At 43.2% G+C, this 22,003-nt stretch overlaps 1 protein-coding gene across 1 annotated transcript in view; it reads right to left on the bottom strand.

Moving 5' to 3' along the window:
• ofcc1 (orofacial cleft 1 candidate 1) overlaps window positions 1-22,003 on the bottom strand; it is a 420,469-nt gene that overhangs the window by 356,690 nt on the left and 41,776 nt on the right. Inside the window, exon 3 of the mRNA XM_072248661.1 lies at window positions 12,469-12,535. Within this exon, the coding sequence (XP_072104762.1) occupies window positions 12,469-12,535 (67 nt within the window). The remainder of the gene's footprint in view (window positions 1-12,468; window positions 12,536-22,003) is intronic.

Genomic DNA, 22,003 nt, shown 5'->3' with positions numbered 1-22,003 from the left:
ATATTTAAAGCACGAAACCCATTCGTCGTTTGTGGGCAAGGAACTCCACAATAACAGCGTTGTGATAAAGATCACAGGGAGAGAGAGTAGTGAAGAAGGCGTTTAGCAGTTGGTTTTCATGAGTCAGGGGACTGAGTATAGAGGTTAAGATGGTCTTATGTAGTTGTACGTGACTTTAGTGAGGCCACACTTGGAATATTATACCCAGTTTTCTCACCATTAGATTGGCAAAACTGTGGCCAAGATTTAGGAGGATGTTGTCAGGATTCAAGGGAAAGGTTGGGCAGGCTACAACTTTATTCCTTGGGGTGTAAGAGACTAAAAGGTGATCTTACAGAGGTGCATAAAATCATAACGGGCATTGATTTTCAGGGTTGGGGTATCAAGAACTAGAGGAAATATGTTAAAGGTCAAAGAGAAAAGATTTAATAGGAAACTAAATGAAACATGCCATTGAAACTAATGGCCCTAACATTTAAGAGAAGTTTGGATAGGTACGTGGATGATACAAGTATGGAGGGCCATGGTCCCAGTGCAGGTCCATGGGAGTAGGCAGTTTAAATGGTTTGGCACAGACTAAATGGGCCAAAAGGCCTGTTTCTGTGCTGTACTTTTCTATGATTCTAGGAATCTGAGGGTCAACTTTTACATGCAAGGGGTGGTACATTATTGGAACAGGTTAGTAGAGGAAGCAGTTAAGGCAGGTACAATAGCAACAATTAAAAGACACTCAGATAGGAAAGGTCTAGAGAGATATGAGAACAATGCAGGCATAAGGGGGCTGGTTAAATGGGCATCCTTGGTGACCTGTATGAGTGGGGCTGAAGGGCCTGTTTCCATGTTTTATGACTAAATAATTGGCTTCAGTAACGATGCATCGGAGATAAATGCTGGTTCCAAGAGTGTTCTTCAAAATGGAGTTTCTTAACCTCACTTGGGAGGACATCCTCAACCTCAATTCAGTATCTCACCCAAAATGTCTCCAGTTCTACCAGCGCAGCACTCCAGACCGCACTGTAATCTCAACACAGATTTCTCCGCCCCAGAGGCTGGACAGGACTTAAAAGAAAAGTTTCCTGCCTCAGATTTGCTACCACCAGAGCCTAATTAGACCAGCAATCTTCAGTTCCAATGACACTTGTATGAGAGCTCATGCCAGTATCAAATACACACTTAGCGATGGCACTGCCTATTTCCATCCACTTTGACATAACTTCCAACCTAAATAGTCTCTCAAACTCTGCATCAACTATTTTCCAGTCGAAGGAGGCAGGTGTTCCTCAATCTGCCACAGAACATTGTGTCTTCCTTGTGCAGGGGCCAGGGCACCCTCACTCATATTCCAACTTTAGCATACGCGTTGCTTCCTCATTATCTCTGCTGACATCAGGAAACTTCACTCACAGCTTCAGAAATGCCACAGGCTTCCAAAGTACACAGAGTTTGGTGAAACCAAAGCTGGTGTTTTCTCCAGCATTTAATTGCCAAGGTACTGTACTCATTCAGTGGGAGGCTCAGTGGTGACACCAGTGGTGGCTCTCAGTTATTGCAGGCACTGTCAGGGTCAAGGCTGGGCAATCAGGGTCAGCCAGGAACAATTTGTGTAGCCTTCTCTCCCAATCTGCAGAGACACCACAGCTTACCAAGAACTCTCTGATGATCAACAAGTACACAGGCTCTGATTTTCCAGGGCTGGCTAAACCAAGATCCTGCTGTGGGAAGACACATGGCCAAATAGACTGCTCTCTCAGTGATGTTCAAGTCCATACTGACTCTCAACATTCTCACCACATAATCTTAACCCCAGCAAATCCCCACCACATCGTTTAACTTGCTGCATCAGAAACACAATGGAGGCCACACACGTAAAGAGATTGTTTCATCTTCTTTGATCTCAGTAAGGAGAAAGTGACTTCACAGGTGGATCGACATTGCTGGTTATCCACCAAGGCAACAACCCATTTACCACACCTCAGTAATCTGAATCACTCCCTGAATGGAGACACCAGACTGGAACCCAAAGCAACACATACAACGCTGCAGATCAAGCAGATTAGTGGAGGGAGACGGACAACTGATATTTTCCGTGAGACCCTTCATCTAGACTGAAGGATAGAGGAGACAAGGAAAGCATAAAGGGGTTGTGGGAATGGGTGGAGCAACAGCTGGCAGGTACAGTGGGGTTATAGGAAAATAGGGGTAGGAAGAGTGCAAGTTGTGCCAGAAACTGGAAACTGATTGGTGGAAGTAACAAAGAGCTGAAGATGCTGGAATTTGACAGGAGAGGAAGGTGGGGCATGGCATAAAGGGAGGGAGGTCAAAAACGCAGAATGGGAACAGGTCAGAGGAACGTGTGGGTGATGGGAAGATGGCGAAGGCGGAGGTGGGGTGAGAGATAGGGCGATGGGGCCAGTAGGAAAGAGAAAAGGAACAAAGGGGGAATAGTTACCAGAAGTTGGAGAATTTCATGTTACAGACTACCTATACAAAATATGAGGTGTTGTTCCTCAAGTTTGAATTTTGCCTCAACTTGGCAATAGAGGAGGCCGAGAACAGATACGTCAGCATGAGCACGAGGAAGAGGATTAAAATGACTGGCAGCCAGGAGATCCAAACGGGCATGGCAGACAGCAAAGGTGCTTAGGGAAGCAGTTGCCCAGTTTGCATCTGACACCAGTGACCGTAGAAGAAGCTACAATGGGAGCACAGTATGCAATCAGTAACACTGGAGGAAGTGCATATGAAGGTCTGGAAGGGCCATTTAGGGCCCTGGATCATGGTTAGGAAGAAGGTATAGAGGCAGGTGTTACACCTCTTGCGGTTACATGAACGAGTGCTGTTCCAGCTTTTATTTTGAAATATAGCCATGCCGACTTTCATTCCAATACTGCTGCCGCCTTTAAATTTGAAATTCAGTTGGACCATGTGAGGATAGCAGCCATTTTGCTTTCGTGGCATTTTTCAGTCAGAATGAAACACATTTACACAATCCTGTTTTGTCTTTCCTTTGTTGATGCCATCATAAGTCATCATCTGCAAGTATTGACTTAGTTCATAATGGAAAATGGTTTCTGAGCAATATTTTGTGTTAATATTACATAAAGTTTATTCCCGATTATTGGTATAGTGTTTGATCAGCCTTGGTAATTTAATGAATGTTTACATTATATTAATCTTGTCACATACTTTAAAACTTTGTTTACTCATGTTGTGTATAATTTTGGATATTCTATATATAATTCTAGCTTCATATATTCCAATGGAAATGAATAAGCATAAAACATTTTGGGCAAAGACCCTTCTTGCGTCCTGAAGAAGGGTCTCGGCCAGAAACCAACTGTTTACTCTTTTCCAGAGATGCTGCCTGGCCTGTTGAGATCCTCAGAATATTGTGTGTTTTGCTTTGGATTTCCAGCAGCTGCAGACTTTCTCATGTTCATATATTCCTAATTTCTTATGAATATTTGATTTAATTGTCATAAGTTTGCTGCATTAAGTACTTACAGTATTTTTCTAGTTCCTTCTCGGTTTTATTCTTACTCAATTGTATATGCATGCCGCCCAGAGTTGTATGCTACATCCTGACCCTTGTGTTCAGTTGAGTGAAGCAGTTTAATCATGTACAAGTGTTTTTATACTGGTTATCTCCTTTTAGTCCAGATGAAGGGTCTCAACTCAAATGACTGACTATCCACTCCCTTACTGTGTGTGTCACCATGGATATTAGATGCCTGTTTAGCAGTTCCAATCCACAATAGCACAATAGAGAGTGATCTACAGAGAGTCATGGAAACAGCTCGGTCTATGATAGGCACAGCCTCCTCGCCACTAACTGCTGTAGATAGCAGGCACAGCCTCAAGACGGCGGCATCAGTCTTCAAAGAGCCCCACCCTCTGGGCCCTGCCCTCTTCTTGTACCTTTCTATAACCATCAGGTTCCTGAAACAACCTGCACAACCTTAAATCTAACCACCCACTGTCCGTCCCCCACCCCCCTTCAGCAATGGAACACCACAGTCCACCTCGTGCACTATCCTGGCCTTGTCTCTTTTTCTGCAACAATGTCTTGTTTTGGACCATGTCCTTCCTCTCTCCTCACTGTCTTGTATAATTTATGCATAAACTGTTTTGTGTGTTGTACCTTTGTGAGTTGATGCTGCTGCAAGTAAATCCTTCACTGTATCTGCACATCACCATACTCGTGTATGATTTGCCTCTATTTTGGTCAGAGACATGTCTATATTTTGTTGTGGTGCCAGACTGACAGTTACAAAGAATAGTGTGCAGCTTCTATGGAGATGAATTCCCATTTTTCCAAGAGTTCAGCACATTTACATGTGTAGGGGTTCTATCAAATCTTAGATGTCTTCGGAGCTAGATTAGTTTCATTGCTTTGTCAGAATGGTTTCAAAGTAGGACGTAAGTTCCCATATTGTCCAGGAAAACCAATGAACTGCCTAAGCATTACATAACCTCAACGTGACATAGTATATGAGTTGAGCACCACAAAGTGTCAAGCCCAAGGGGTCTTGCATAGTACCATTCTGAAATCATATCAAAGCTGCCTCTGCACTGGCATTGTCACTTTTCACAAGCCCAGAATGCTAAATGTATAAACACATTCTGGGACTGCCAAGGAATGATGTGGCACGTAATCAATGCACCTTTCCTGTGGCAATATTTAACATGGCACACTGCTAACTCTGACATACCTGCTACTAATCCCTCAGAAATGCATTTCTGCTGCTGAGAATCAGGTTTACAACAAAAAAGTATTTACTATAAAGAGGAAATAACAATAACAGCAAAGACCCCGACAGTAACAAACAATCTGCTGAAGGAATTCAGCAGATCGAGCAGCATCTGTGCTGGGGGAAGGAAATGCTGCATCAGGACTGGAAGATTCCTTTCTGCCCAACAAATGCAGTTTGACCCACTGAATTCCACCAGCAGATTATTTTTCTGCTTCGAATTCCAGCAACAGCAGTCTCCCGTGTCTCCAAAGGCCCCGGCAGATTAGCGTAAATGTGTGAAATCGTCGACAGCCTCGGGTCAATGGAAACAAAGGTGTAGACAGAAATAAAACTGGCAGGTGTTACTTTTGCACGTGTTTTGCACCAGCTTTGTGAGGACACCATCTTCCAGCATTGCTGTGCAGTGTAGGAGCTTTTATTTTTACCCCAAAAAAACTATATTCATAATAAAAATATTTACAAGAATAAACCATGTAATGCCTTTTTATTCTTACATTTGTAGACAATGTGTTTAGTGTTAAATTACATTGTTTGCAACCAATAAGACTGTTGCCACTCATGTGGCCCCCTGAGGTGGAACACTATTACAATAACTGACTGGCTTCCTCACCCAGTCTGTCCTCCACCTGTCAAGCAGCGGAAGAACACTGTGCAATAGTCTGCATCAAACCAGTGTGTCCCTCAGCATGTACTCCTGCATCCTAGAATGTGCCAATCAGTAGCATTTCTCTACGGACATCTCAATGTGCTGGTAGACCAACAAGTTTCGGAGAGAGCAAAGGGCATCTTTCACTGAGTTGATGATCTTCTAGCAGCACTTGATATCCATGTCCAGGGACAACACGTAGTCCTCTGTCATGCATTTGCTCGGGACAAACCATGACATAGGCCCATGCATCTTTCTCCATACGCTCTTCGCAAACCCACAGCCAACAAAGAGGTGCACAACCATCATGACACCACGAGCTATCTTGGAGGTAGCGCGTGGTGGGAGTGATGTTCAGGGCATGCAGGAAGGATGTGACTGCCAACCAAACAAGATTTTGGTGCCTGTTGCTGACACCTGGTGATGAAGCATTCTATCAAATGATCTGGACAGTCTGCTCAGAGAACGCCCCACGGTATACATCAAGTCCTCTCCTCTAGAGTCTGCAGGACATTCTGTGATGACCACTGCCTGATGGACTTGTGGTCAATGGTGTTGGTCTGGAAGAACTTTTCCATGAAAGACAGGTAGTGCAGAAACGGATTGGAATTTTGCATGGCAACCAGTCAAGACCTGTCCTTCACAACACTGGGAACAGATAGAACCTCAGCACGTAGCAATGCATGGTGTCTACATAGTTAAGATTCTACACACCACCTGATCTAGCCACACACAAAAATAGTCATCAGATGAGGGTGATGTTGGGTACATTTCTGCCCCCATTTTCCAGGGACTTGTGCATCGTGACCCATCTGAATTATTCCATGTTGGATTCCCAGATGAATGGTAAGATGGCCCCTAGGTGATTACCAAGCTGCCAAGTACAACCGCCCTGAGAGCACTTCACACCCAGTGTCCAGGTTCTTCCTACTTATTGAGAACGAGCATCCTGCCCACAGTCCCAATTACTGTTTCACCTTCCCAATCTGCTCCAGCCAATTCTTGTTGCATACCATGGTTCTTCTGAACCAGATACCCAGAACCTTCAGGAAGTCAGACCTGACGACGAAGGGGACGGTAGATCTGTCCGGTCAGTTGCTGAAGAGCAGTTAACTTTGGCCCCTGAGGCCAATCCAAGCTGGTTGCAGATGCCGATCAGTCTGCAAACCAATCTCGGGCTTCGAGCTGTCCTTGTACAGGGAGGTTTTCATCTGGATGCCTCCACTTCCTGGCAGCATCACCCCTCTTATGTTGTTGTACTTCCAGGTGGCTTTGGCAACACACAAGCAGGACAGGGGAGAATAGACAATCCTGCCTGTCTCCAGATTCGATAGGAAAGTTGTGTGTTCCCCACCCACTGATTTGATATTTGCGTAGTTCAATTGGATCCAATTCCTGATTCTGTTTTTGGAGAGCATGTTCATCATGTATGAGTGTCATATCCTGAGGTCTTCTCCTTGTCCAAAATGACCAGGCAGGCATCAACCCCTCTGTAATTCACATAAGCAATGGTATCTCTTGAGTAGTGTGAGGCTGTCAAAGATCTTCCTGCCGGGTACAGCACCTATACCCTACCCATCCCAGAGCAGACTTAACTCTGTTGGCAATGGCCTTGGACAGGATCTTGCATCCTACATTCAACAGTGAGACGGGTATTCAATCCTGATATTTTCCCTTTCCCTGTTCTGCTTGTAGATGGGGGAAATAATACCCTTCCTCAAAGAAAAACATGCTACCAGCCAGAAGTACACTTCCAGCAGGTCAAGGCCCATCCAGTCCCACAAAGGTGAGTATAACTCAGCCAGTAAGCCATCACTTCCAGTAGTTCTACTCAAGTTGGAGGAACAGATGGAGCTCCTCCAGGATAATTGGCTGATTCAGACTCTCCAGCATGATGTTGCCTAAGACCTCCCATGATAGAGGACAGGGAGTTCTGGGAGGATGTGCTGTCTGTGGCCTTTCTGCCACACAGACTGGCACTGGGCGCCACAGTAGCATAGTGATTAGCACGATGCTATTACAGGTCAGAGCATTCCAACACTGTCCTATAAGGAGTCTGTACGTTCTCCCTGTAGAATACATAGGTTTTCCCCGGGTGTTCTGGCTTCCTCCCACAATCCGAAGACATAGCAGGCAGGTTAGTTGGTCATTGTAAATTGTCCCATGATTAAGTTAGGGTTAATCACCTCGAAGGGCCAGAAAGGCCTACTCCGCGCTGTATTGCTAAATAAAATTTCACGACATATGCCTGTGATATTAAGCCTGATTCTGAAAATAAAATAGATCCATCAATATGACCTATTTTAGATCATAAGATGGAAAATGCAGATCCTCACTATGTCTGTCTACGAGGATGCTACTGAGCTGCCCTCCTCCGTAAGGCTATGGATCAAAGAAAAACCACCTGTCAACCTTTTGGAAGAAGCATAAGCACATCTCATGCTGTTGCATGGTGCAGATGCTTGACTGGAAGATGACCTTAGTGGATTCTGCAGAGAAGAGCTGGAAATTGCTGGCTCTTCACCACTTGCAACTCCTCCCTTACATCCACCCCTCTCAACTGCAGCTGAAGTTGCGGCAGCTCTGTCAGGAGTTTGCGCGGTTCCCTCTGACCCTTCCTTGCTGTTCGAACCTTTTTGTGGATGAGAAACCTCTTAATGGTCTCCTTGGTCACTTCCCACCAGTGAACATGGGAGTCAAAGAGGGCTTTCGGGGTTCTCCAACCTGCATACTCCCTTGTTAATTCCTCAGTGTTCTCTGGGGTCAGCAGCTTGGGGTTCAGCTTCCGAGTCGCCCACCTGCCTTCTGGTCCTCCTGTAGGCGACAGGAGGCACGGATGAGGCAGTGGGCAGAGAGGAATACCAGCGTGACGTCAGTGCATCTGACCGCGACGGGCTCCAACGTGTAAAGGAAGTCGATCCAGGGCCGGGCTGAGCCGTCCGATCATGACCAGGTGGGTTGCGGCTTAGCTCCGCCTGTAAGGCTGCTGAAGCCATTGTGCAACTTGGCGACTTTAACCATTTCCATCAGGAACCTGGAGAAGCTCTCCAGTCGGTTGCTTGTCGCTGCTGGATTGTCCAGCCACATCGACGATGCAGCTGAGGTAACCAGCCAGAATGAAGCTGCACTTCATGTCGATACTTTCCATGGTGGGGAGGGATATGTCACTGATGCATCAGACTGAGAGCACAGCTACCCCCTGCAGCCTTTCACAATGAATGGCGGCGCTGGCTCGAAGGGCCGAATGGCCTACTCCTGCACCTATTGTCTATTATCTATTCCTGCACATTCAAAGTGGCATAACAGACGAAGATGCAACCAGTCAGGATAATTTCAATGCCACGTCTGTAGAAGTTTACTACAGCTTGGCATTGAAAGCAGAAGGCTGCAACGTGCCAAGATGGAAGATCAGGAGCTGTTCTTAGGGTTTTTGTTCTATCTTCCATTTAATTTAGCTCAGCCTTAAACTACAACAAGCAAAATATTTGTTCATTGAGTTGCACAGCCCCCTTGGCCAAACTCATCTATGCTGACCACCATCCCCATCTAAACCAGTCCCATTTGCTGTATTTTGCTCATATCCCTCTAAACCTTTCCTATCCATGTCCCTATCCAAACGTCTTTTAAATGTTGTTACTGTATCTTGCCTCTGGCAGCTCATTCCATATAAACTCCGTCCTCTGCGTTATGTCATCCTTCAGATCATTTAAAATCTTTCCCCTCTCATTTTAAGCCTATTCCCTCTAGGTTTTGATTCCCTTTCCCAGGGTAAAAGACTCTCTCTATGCCCCTCACGATTTTACACACCTTGGAAGGACACTGCTTGGTCTCCTGCATTCCAAGGATAGGAGCGTCTCCTAATGCTCGTTCAATGAAAAACTTAACATTGCAGCTCATGTAAAAAGGAATGGGGGGTTTCGAGCATCTCAATGAATACACATGCTGGATTACTTAAAATAAACGTCACTTCTGAATACTGTCAATTATAAAACTTCTATCAAACACTTTCTTGACTAAATGAAGCACATTAAACTCTTGCCAAAACCTACTGTAAGATGATTCAGATCAACTTAAAATCCGCACTGAAATCAGTTGTAATGCATTTGCAAATTGAACTCCAACTGGGAGATAGCATCAGTGCCTATTTTAATTCTTTTAAAATCGTCAAGGTGGCCAGAAATTTTTGTCAAGGCATGGTATCATCTGAATAGTTGGACTACCTTTGTTCAATCCCCTTGAAACTTTTTTTAAGCCACGACAGCAGAACATTTGCAATGTTTGATCACGGGGCACTGAGACCACCGACACAGAACAGTACAGCACAGGAACAAACCCTTCAGCCCACGATGACAAAGCCAAACACAATGCCAGTCCAAACCAGATCATTTTTGCCTGCACATTATCCATCTCTCTCCATTTCCTGCTCATCTATGTCCCAACTATTTGTCTCTCAAATGCCACTATCACATCTGCTTCCCACCACATTCCTGGCACCCCATTCCAGGCCTCAACCACTCTCTTTCCTTTTAAAAACCTCATCCCTTTTAAAAAAAATACTCTCCCATGTTCAATGCATGTTCTCTAGGATTTAACATTTCAACTCTAGGAAAAAGAAAGAAAAATTAGCTTTATTTATCACATGTACACTGAAATGCTTCATTTTGTGTCAAATAAAATCAGCGAGGATTCTGCTGGATAGCCCACACTTGGCACCGTGCTTCCAGCATCAACACAGCATGCCCACAACTCACTAACCCTAACCCACATATTTTTGGGATGTGGGAGGAAACCGGAGCACCTGGAGGAAACCCACACAGTCACAAGGAGAACATACAAACTCCTTACAGGTAACATTGGAACTGAATCCTGATCTTGCAGCTCGTGCTGCAGAACGATGCGCTAACTACTATGCTACCATGCCACTCTAGATTTTGACTGTGCACCATATCCATGCTCTCATAACCTTATAAACCTCCATCATGTCTGCTCTCAGCCCCTGACACTCCAGAGTAAATAACCTCTGTCCAACCTCTCCTTACAGCTCATACCCTCTAATCCAGGAAAAAGCTTACTGTCCGTCTCTAATTACCATCAAACTGAGCAGATATTGGGGCATTTCATTGGACAGTTTAGCACCAACTACTTTGGTGAAGTGCTGGAGTCACATTTTAGGTAAAGGTCGCTAATTTCTTCTTCTGAAATATGCAAGTGAAGAAAATGGGTCTTTATCTCAACTCAATATTTCCTGGTCTCCAGTACTTTATCAGCTATTTTTTCATTAACTTACAATCAGTGATGTAATAAAATATTTGTATTTCTTAAAAAGAGTAGAAAATTGTTTATTTAACTGGGTTATTAATGGCACCAGTGCAAAGCCTCAAACAGAATGACAAATGTGGGAACAAAAAATGAGTAGACCAAGAAACACATTACAGCAGTTATGCACAATATGGTATAATTTACTTCCGAGATCAATGTACCGGAGCTATTAACAAAACTTCACATCAAGTCTGTCAATGTTAGGCACACAGCAATTTCGAGGGAAGAGCATGGCACTGTTACTCCAAAATGACAGATTTACTTTGAACAATATGCATGGATCACTGTTACAGATAATATTAGATCTTCCATATCACCTCTGAAGGATTATATTTTGCTACTTTATACTCATTTTTTCTTTGAAAGAAGTGTGCCCCTTTATATTATTCCACTGCAACAGCAAGCACATGATTTGGAACTGACAGCTGTGATGAACATTACACATATCTTCAAGAAAGCATGTCATCTTGACTACTTGGGCAACGAGAGTGTAAAACTGTGACAAATTTAATAGGCTACGCTCTCTGTTCTTAAAAGAGACTATTCTATAAAGGGGAGAGATGTCACACAAGCATACTGTAAAATGATTGGCATGATTTGGTCATTAATGATTGTGCTGTGTTTTGTTCGAGCCACCAAAACAAATGCAACATTTATAAAAGAAATTACAGGGCTCCCTTCTCTAAAAAAAAATCATTTGCAAGATAGGCTCCTTATCCGAAGATTTACTTGGGCCATCAAAAAACCTGTCAACGTACAGCATATTTTTCTTTAGAAGCTGTAAGCTTGTTTAATCCAATGATTGCACTTTTTAGTACTCAGAGGTGAACATTTTGGCAAAATAATTAAGGGATTTAGCCTGAAAATAAAAGGAAAACTGAGGTAAGCTCTGTGATTAAGGTCCTTTGAAAAGGTGTGTGAAGTTACATACAGGCATTTAAAGGGTGCCCACTTTCATTACCTTATTCACAGTCCCTTTTAAAAGAATTAGCTTAAGTAGGTAAAGAGAAGACACTCAAGATCAACTATTCCAGTGGAGCTTTTTCTCCAGGTTTGCATGTTAAATACATCCCTAGTTCCAAATGGATTTGCTATCTTTTTTTCTTTCTTTGCATTTCACAGAACGATTTCGAAAGAACGTGCTCCAGCACGCAAAGTTGGAATGTAAGGTTTAGACACCGGAATGTGAGGTTTAGACCGAGAACAAAACTGCTGTCAGTCACTTTGAGGTTAATCAAGGCTGAAACCTCACCTCTCGCTTGATCATAGGTTCGAAGCAGGAGTTTTTGTTGGTGAGCTGCAAGGGTACTATCATGTCTGTCATGTCTAATTTCTTTTTCTGCTGAATTATGATATGCTGAAAGATTTCTCATACTGATGTTAAAAGCAGGATTTTCAATGCCGTCTGCTCCAGATCTGATGTCTTTTACTGCAACCGTCAAAAAAACAGGAAGGTCAGGATTGCACGACACACAAGAAATACATGCATATGACAACCAGAGAAAATTTTCCCCGTAATTCCTTTAACATTCCTTTATCAAATATGCAGACAAACACATCATTCTCGAATGGCACCAAAACACAATTAGGTTAAAATTAAATCTGAAGCTTAAAAAAATAAATGATTAAAATAATTACAAACTGTGCCCTGACATGCAAGAAGAAAATTTAGCCTACAGCCATTTGTCTGTAATTAGTTAATTAATCCTTACACAAATTATGAGCAATAACTCATCAAGCAAAGCTCACCCATCAGAAATTCAGCCGACTTTGATTTCTTCTGCTCAGTTTGCTTTCGAGGCTTGTGCTGGAACTTCTTGGGGGAAATTGTTAAATGAATAAATTAGCTCCAGAATGAAGATCATCATTTATGATCCACAACTAACATTGCATTTTAAATACAGGACAACAAGGAAATGTCACTTAATTTACATCTCTGCTGAAGGGTCAGACAGTAATTGAACAACAGGAATGGAAAACTCATTGCAGAAATAGCCCCAATAATTAAATCCTTAAAACTGAATATACAATGAAGGTCAACAGCTTTAGATTTCTTCATTTGGTTTTTTTTAGATATATAAATGTCAGAGGTCCGAAATTTAAACATCTGCAAATGTTTCTAACTGTATTCCTAAATCAGATTTTAGTTGACTGCTCCAAGGTTTCCAATTTGTTTTGAATCTATTTTATTACGATACAGCGCAAAGTAGGCCCTTTCAAACCTTTGAGCAATGCTGCCCCAGCAACCCATGACAAACCCAATAAACCCTCACCTAATCACGGGACAATTTACAATGACCAATTAACCTAACCGGTACATCTTTGTACTGTGGGAGGAAACCAGTGCACCTGGAAAAACCCTTGCATTCCACAAAGAGGACGTACAGAGACTCATTATAATGGCACCAGAATTGAACTCCGAAAACTGGAACGTCCCAAGCTGTAATAGTGTCATGCTAACCGCTACCCAACCATGGCACGCTAAAATTTGTAAGTAACCAATACTTCAATCGGGCTACTGATCATTACAGATCAAGATTCATTGGAAAAGCCCTGAATGTCTTTGCAAATTCCACTATTTCCTTCAGAAACCACTCCACAGTTACATCTGTGACTCCTTCCTTCTACATGAAAATAAATTCCAAAAATGTACAGTTTCTAACCTGATTGTATTCTTCATTTCAAGCCTTCCGACCAATTAACAATATCACTTCCTATACTCAGAAACACTGAGTCAACATACAGATGTACAGAAACTGGGTAGCATACGAGCCAAGCCCCAGATGCCAGTGATGGTTGTCCAAATGTTAATGCTTGAGATCCTTCAATAAATTCAATGCATGAGGTTCTAATTTTCTTGCCCATGTCTTGTGTTGGAAAGCTATCTGTAAACCATAGGGAAGCAGCTTTCTACAGACATGGCCCGTGATGCTGCTTACTGATAGTTGGGATCATTAACCTTGAGCCAGAACACATGAATGAGTTATCCACCTTGGCAAAGGATAGAAAACTAGTTCCAATAGATATATAAATATTTAATGCAAACATTCATTGATAGCTAACGTTTATCATTGCTTCTAACATCTGCGAGCATTCTTTGATGGCCAACAAAGCCACTGCAGAGGTGGTCCATTCAAGACCTTTCGATTGTACACTGCTCACAAGGATGGACCCTGCATGGTGCAGGATCTCACCGAGGCGAACTGGCAAGCTTTATTGGCGAAAGATTTTGGTGCATGGAAGTACAACAGCAAAGCAGATGCAGTTAGAACCAGGTATCTGATTACACTTTCTGAGACCATCTCTCCGATTGCTATTTTCTAACTAGTACGTTGAGACTTACAAGACAACTGCCAAGACCTAAGGGCCTGATTTCCAGGTAGGATTTAGGCAGGCTAAAACTTTATTCCTTGGACTGCAGGAGACTGAGGGTTGACCTTACAGAGTGTATAAACTCATGAGGGCATAGAGAGGGAGAAGTAAATCTTTTTATCCTAGAGAAAGGGAATCAAAAGCTAAAGGGCATAAGTTTAAGGTGAAAGAGAAAAGATTTTAAAGGGATCCGAGGGGCAATTTCTTCAATGAAATGAGCTGCCTGAGGAATATGGAACAAGCTGCTAGAGGAAGCGGTTGAGGCAGACACAATAACAACATTTGGAAGATGTGCTTTTTATTCACTAGAGCATGGTATCCAAACTATCACCCCTGCAAAAATAATCAACAAGCTTCAAGACCTTGGCCTCATTACCTCCTTGTGCAATTGGACCCTCCATTTCCTCACTTGCAGACCCCTGTCAGTTTGGATTGGCAACAGCATCTCCTCCACAACCTCCATCAGCACAGGCATACCACAAGGCTGTGCGCTTAGCCCCCTGCTCTACTTGCTAATATCATAGTTAAGTTGACTGATTACACCACTACTCTGGCCAAACTAAAGGGGTTAACTAATCAGCATATAGGAGGGAGATTGAAAATCTGGCTAAGCGGTGCCACAACAGCTTCTTACCCAATGTCAGCAAGTTCAAGGAGCCGATTATTGACTTCAGGAGGAGGAAACCAAAGGTGCATCAGCCAGTCCTAATCAGGAGATGAGGGGTGGAGAGGGACAGCAACTTTAAATTCCTCAGTGTTATCATTTCAGAGGACCTGTCCTGGGCCCAGCATGTAAATGCAATTATGAAGAAAGTACAGCAGCACCTCTACTTCCTTAGGAGTTTGTGAAAATTCAGCATGACATCTAAAACCTTGACAAACTTCTACAGATGTGTAGCAGAGAATATATTGACTGGCTGCAGCACATCCTGAAAACACCAATGTCCTTGAACAGAAAATCCTACAGAAAGTAGTGGATACAGCCCAGCCCACCATGGGTAAATCCTTACCCACTATTGAGCACACCTACACAGAGCACTGTCATAGGAAAGCAGCATCCATCATCAGAGACCCCCACTACCCAGGTAATGCCCTCTTCTCACTGCTGCAATCACAAAGAAGACACAGGTCCTTAGGACTCACACCACCAGATTCAGTAACAGTTATTACCCCTCAACCATCAGGCTCCTGAACCACAGGGGATAACTTCACTCAACTTCACTTGCTCCAACACTGAACTGTTTCCACAACCTTTTAAGGACTCTTCATAAGACCAAAAGTCATAGGAGCAGAATTAGGCCATTCAGCCCATCAACGCTGCTCTGCCATGCCATCATGGCTGATCCCGAATCCCATTCAACCCCATATACTTGCCTTCTTGCCATATCCTTTGATGCACCAACCGATCAGGAAACGATCAACTTCCGCCTTAAATATACCCACGGATTTGGCCTCCACCGCAGTCTGTGGCAGAGTATTCCACAGATTTACAACTCTCTGGTGAAAAAAATTTCTCCTTACCTCTGTTCTAAAAGGTCCCCCCTCAATTTTGAGGCTGTGCCCTCCAGGTCTGGATACCCCCACCACAGGAAACATCCTCCCCACATCCACCTATCTAGTCCTTTCAACAGTAGGCAAGTTTCAATGAGATCCTCCCACAGTCTTCTAAGTTCCAGTGAGTTCAGGCCCAAAGCTGCCAAACACTCCTCACATATTATCCTCCTCATTCCTGGAATCATCATGAACCTCCTCTGGATTCTCTCCAATGACAACATATCCTTTCTGAGATATGGGGCCCAAAATTGTGACAATACTCCAAGTGCAGTCTGTCTAGCATCTCACAAAAGCTCAGCATTACCTCCTTGCTTTTATATTCTATACCCTTTGAAATAAATGCCAACATTACATTTACCTTCTTTACTACAGACTCAACCTGTAAATTAATCTTCTGGGAGTCTTGCACAAGGACTCCTAAGTCCCTCTGCACCGCTTATGTTTGAACCTTCTCCCCATTTAGATAACAGTCCGTACTATTGTTCCTTTTACCAAAATGCATTATTGTACATTTCCCAGCACTGTGTTCCATCTGCCACTTTTTGCCCATTCTTCCAATTTGTCTAAGTCTTACTCCAATTGCATTGCTTCCTCAGCATTACCCACCCCTCCAACTATCTTTGTATCATCTGCAAACTTTGCCACAACGCCATCAATTCCATTACCAAATCATTGACAAACAATGTGAAAAACAGTAGTCCCAATACTGACCCCCTGAGGAACACCACAAGTCACTGGCAGCCAACCAGAAAAGACCCCTTTATTCCCACTCACTGTCTTCTGACAGTCAGCCATTCCTCTGTCCATGTCAGTATCTTTCCTGTAACGCCATAGGATTTTATCTTGTTAAGCAGCCTCACGTGAGGCACCTTATCAAACGCGTTCTGAAAATCGAAGTGAGTGACATCCACTGCCTCTCCTTTGTCCACTCTACTTGTTACTTCCTTGAAGAATTCTAACAGATTCGTCAGGCAAGATATCCCTTGACAGAAACCATACTGTCTTTGACTTTGAGTTTGCCTAGCACATTTTCTTTTGTAATAGCAATGGCACTCACTCCTGCTCGCTGACGCTCACGGACCTCTGGCAAACTGCTAGTGTCTTCCACAGTGAAGGAATGGGTAAAGACTGATGCCAGGTATATATCATTCCCACGTTTTCTTTTACCCTTGCAATTTCTAAATTCCACCCTCAAAGATTCAACATTCTTTGACCCTATGTCACCTTTTTCTAAAGATGTAATTCCATCTCTTACCAACAGAGCCACACCACTGCATAAGACTTCTTGCCTGTCCTTTCAATACAAAGTATATCCTTTGATGTTAAGCTCCTAACTATGGCTTTCTTTCAGCCACGACTCAGTGATGCCCACAACGTCATACCGATCAATCTCTAACTGCGCCACCAGTTCGTCCACCTTATTCCAAATGCTACACACATTTAAATACAGCACCTTTGATCCTGCATTCTTCACCCTTTTGAATCTTACCTCTGTGGTACAATTTAACACTTTGCTCTGTCTGCATTTGTACCCAGTCATTGGCTTGTCCTTCCTTACATTCACTTACATCCACTATTTATTGTGAACTTGCTGGCTTATCCTCAGCTCTATCATACTGGTTCCCATACCCCTGCCATATTAGTTTAAACGAGACTCCCAACAGCTCGAGTAAATCTGCCCGCAAGAATAATGGTTCCACTCAGATTCAAGTGCAACCCGTCCCTTTTGTACAGGTCACACTTGCCCCAGAAGAGGTCCCAATTATCCAGAAATCTGAATCCTTGCCCCTACTCCAGTTCTTCAGCCACGCATTTATCTGCCAGCTCATTTTATTCCCATCCTCACTGTCACGTGGCACAGGCAGCAATCCCAAGATTACTACGAGGTCCTGCTTCTCAGCATCCTTCCTAACTCCCTCTATTCTGCATTCAGGACCTCCTCCCTTTTTCTACCTATATCATTGGTACCAATATGTACCATGACTTCTGGTTGGTCGCCCTCCCTTTTCAGGATGTTGTGGAAACATCGCAGAAGCTGGCACGTGGGTGGCAAACTACCATCTGTGTTTCCTTTCCGCGTCCAAAGAATCGCCTATCTGTTCCCCTACCTATAGAGTCCCCTCTTACCACAGCTACCCTCTTCAGTTCCCTATGCTTCTCAGCCTACTTACCTTGCCTCTGCTTGTTCTCGCCAAAGCCCTACTGAGTCAAACCCTTACCAACCTGACTCAGACCAACAACAACCAACCCCATGCTAGACGGTACCCCTCCTTTATGGAGACTAGGTTTTTAAAGTTCTTCACTGGACATGCGCAGGAACGCTTCTACTGCGCCTGCGCAGTACTCCAATCAATGTCCTTGATATCTATTGCTTATTTATTATTACTGTTATTATTATCTCTTTTTATCTTTCTGTATTTGCACAGGTTGTTGTCTTTTGCACACTAGTTGTCCGCGCTGTTGATACGGTCTTTCACTGATTCTATGATGGTTATTGGATTTATTGCCTATCCCTGCAAGACAATGAATCTCAGGGTTGTATATAGTGACGTATTTGTACTTTGATAATAGATTTACTTTGAACTTTTGAACATGAATAGGAAAGGCTTAGCAGGATATGGGTTAAACGCAGGCAACTGGGACTAGCTTAAATTGGCATCTTGGTCATCGTGGATAAGATGGGCCGAAGATGTTGTACTCTCTGACTTTATGCTCTTTAGATAATTCCTACACTCCACTGTGAAAAGACTGGAGAAAATTGTTGTCATGTATTCCCATTCTGCTCATCCCATCTGGGGGCAATTCCTAAAACACTCTTTCAAGTCTAATGTTAAGTGTAACTCTAATCACAGAGAGGAGAAAAGGAACAGGCAAGCTCATCAGTAATTAGTCCAAACAGTAATGCAGTGAAAGAAAAAGGGATGAGTTAATATTCTAGGTGTGATTGTTGTATCTGAGCACAATATATCCCACAAGCGTCATTTGTACTTGGTTGTCAATCGAGCACATTTATCAATGCACAGCATCAAACTGTTCTGTGTATACATACCCTCATGTATTTGTTGCTTATCATTGAATGATTAAGGCAAAAAAATCTGATCAACTCATGTTTTACCCAGTCACTTAAGAATACAGAGCCCACAAAGAATAAATTGTTGGCTCATCAAGTGATTCACAGAAAGAGACATTCCACTGAAGGATTTCAATGCAGAGTGGAAATTATAGAAAGTACTTTCACTGAAGTCTGATGAGATATCATGTTCCTTTGCAACAGTGGAAGTGCTCCAAAAAACAATTAATTCATCGTGCAAAGTGCTTTGAGGTGTTGTCTCTAAACACAATCAAGAATAATTTTATTTCCTTCACAGATAAAATGTTCGAATTTTAAAGCAAATAATTGTCATGATCATTTAGAATTTTCTACAATAGCTATCATTAGTACTGCATGCCTAATAGTCATTATACATAAGCATATGGCACAAATATCATTTATTTCAAATGGAGACTTGAATTTTCATCATCAATCACCCACTGGTTGCTAATTTGGACAAGCAATGCTGTTTTTCTACCATGCCTAATATGGTTATATCAGGATATCTGCTTAGAGAGAAAGTTATGGAGAATCCAGGATTTATGCACCAAGCAAATAAATATATTAAACTTGCAGCCAGTATTAAAATTACAAATAAAAACAGGGAACGTTAAATGGCTCTAGTAACAGACAAGTTTTAATTGCGAATATGTGTTTCAGTTACAGTGTAGCATTTGAAAATAAAATTTGGTGAATACTTGCTTGGTAGCAAAAATTTCATTTATAACCAGTGACAAGTAGAATCTATATAGTTTTTAAAATAACGTGATTGTTGTCAAAAAGAATTTGGAGACAACAATGGCATGTTCAGTTCTGGTTCCACTCAAAGCAGTGGCTGAGGGCTTTGGGAAAGTTGCTTGGAGGCTGGTGGGCACAGACCAGTAAGGAAGTGAGTTTTGCATACTGTACGGATCAACGCTCAGTTCAAGGTAGTCACATTGAATCTGCAATCAACCAATTGTGCTTCATGAAACCGTCAGCCCTAATTTGTGTCTGTTTTCGCCTGCCTTGTTGTAAACAAGCTCTGCTTTAAGCTGTCCACACTGCCCTTATCTCCTTACAAAGATCACACAGACAGACCCTATCAACAGCTTAGGAGCAAAACACAAAGTTACTGTTTCCCGACAGCAGTCCATGTGCAAATTATATGTCAAAGAGAAGAGTAAGTTCACAGTGACATAAAAAATTAGTTCATTTGAGCCGTCCACATTTTGGCTCCTGACCCAGCCTGGTAAGCATCACCTCATTAATGTTAAGATGCTTAATTGTTTCGAGAAGTCAAGGCACAAGATGATTTTCGTCATTCTGGAGGGTAAACTGGGAAGAGAAGGCCCATGGCTCAGTGTCCTATTTCCACACCAACTGGGTGTTACCCTCCTCTCTAGTTTTGGACCGCAGTGAAACATAGTGGCTCAATTCACATCAGTGCTAGAAGCTGTTTCAGTTGGCCCCACACACAGTTCACATTTTGCTAGCCATCCCTCCCTGGCCCCACCTCTCATGAAATTCCTTCCCCTTGCAAGGTGTCTCATTAATATGGCAAAACCCCACAAACAGCATCGAAATATTCCAAGGATATCAAAGGGGGTGTGTGGGGGGGGGGGGTTAGTCAGCACAGTGCTTCTTCTAAATCAGCTCCAGGGTGAAACAAAGATGCAAGAAATTATGTGCAGCAGTATCCACGCAGCACCTGGAGTCTGCCCTGCCATTCAACATAATCACGGCTGTTCGGCCCCAATCCTCTTCTGTGCCAGATCCCCGTGGTCCTCAATTCCTTGATGCTCCAAAAAAATTATCAGAGGAACCTAGGGATGTACGTGGTTGCTGAAAGTAGTGTCACAGGTAAACAGGGTGGTGATTAACGGTTTTGGCACATTGGCCTTCATCAATCAGGGCACTGGGTCCAGAAGTTAGGATGTTATGTTACAGGCGTACAAGTCATTAGTGAGTACTGTGTTCAGTTTTGATCATCCTGCCAAAGGTGCCATTAACCTAGAAAGAGTCAATCTCATCCCACTTTTTTGTTGTACTCTTCCAAGAGCATTTGCATGTTGATCCCACTGCCACACCCTTACAGGTGCATGCCTCCATTCCACATACGGTAACATGCTCATGTTACTGTCATGAGGCGTCAACTCCTGAACTCCAGAAGGCCAAAAACTTCACAGAGTTCCTCCAGTTAATGGTTACATTAAGTAAACCATCTGTTTCAAACTGCTTCCAAGTTGTCAACCTACACCAATCAATTGGCTACTTGTAGGCACCTGGAGTCAGAGAGCAATGCAGTGCGGAAACAGGCAGAGACAGCCAGAGACAGCCAAGTTACAGCTGTACAAGATGCTGGTGAGACCTCACCTGGAGTACTCTGCAGTTCTGGTCACTGTGCTATAGGAAGGATATGATCAAACTATAGAGGGGGCGCAGGAAAGATTCATAAGGATGTTTCTGGGACTGGAGGGCTTGAGCTATGAGGATAGGACTAGCTCAGGTCACGAAGTGAAGCAATTTCATGAAAGGTGTGGCCACGAAGGGATGCCTTGCAACATGCAAGACATGTGAAAGCCAACTGAAACAAGGGCAAGGCTAGTGTGAATCATGCCACTGAGTCTAACTCATCCCTCCCTGAGCTACCTGCCAGTTTGGCCCTTAACCCTCTAAACCTTTTCTATTTAAGCATCCATCTAGGTGCATTTTCTACACTGTAATTGTACCTGCCTCTAACATTTCCTCTGGCAGCTTGTCCCATACAACCACTATCCTCTGTGTGAAAAACTTGCCTCTCAAACCGTCTTTATACCTTCAAAGTCAAGTTTTTTGTCATTTGTATAAAGATGTATGCATGGATGCAATGAAAAATTATCTGCAGCAGCATCACAGGCACGCAGCATGATAGCATTCCCTCTCATCTTAAATCTACACTCTCTAATTTCAGACTCCCCTACCCTGGGGGGGAAAAAGACTATGACTATCCACCCTATTCATGCCTCTCATGACTTTATAAACCTCTTTAAGGTCACTCTCCCCCCACTCCCCAGCCTCCTTTGCTCCAGGAAAAACATTGCCTGCCTATCCAGTCTCATCCTCATAACTCAAGCCCTCCAGTCCCAACAATGTCCCTGCAATGTCCTTGTCAATATTTGCTGCACCCTCTCCAGATAATCATACCCTTCCCATAATGTGACCAGAACTTGTACGCAGCAAACCAATCAAATTTGAAAAGAAAACAATGGTTGTATATGCAGGCACTGTTAGCATCCACTGTGAACA

The sequence above is a fragment of the Mobula birostris genome, chromosome 1 (assembly GCF_030028105.1).
Source record: "Mobula birostris isolate sMobBir1 chromosome 1, sMobBir1.hap1, whole genome shotgun sequence".
Classification (NCBI taxonomy): Eukaryota; Metazoa; Chordata; class Chondrichthyes; order Myliobatiformes; family Myliobatidae; genus Mobula; species Mobula birostris.
The sequence above is the reverse complement of the archived record's forward strand: the minus strand, read 5'-3'. Positions and strand labels throughout refer to the sequence as shown.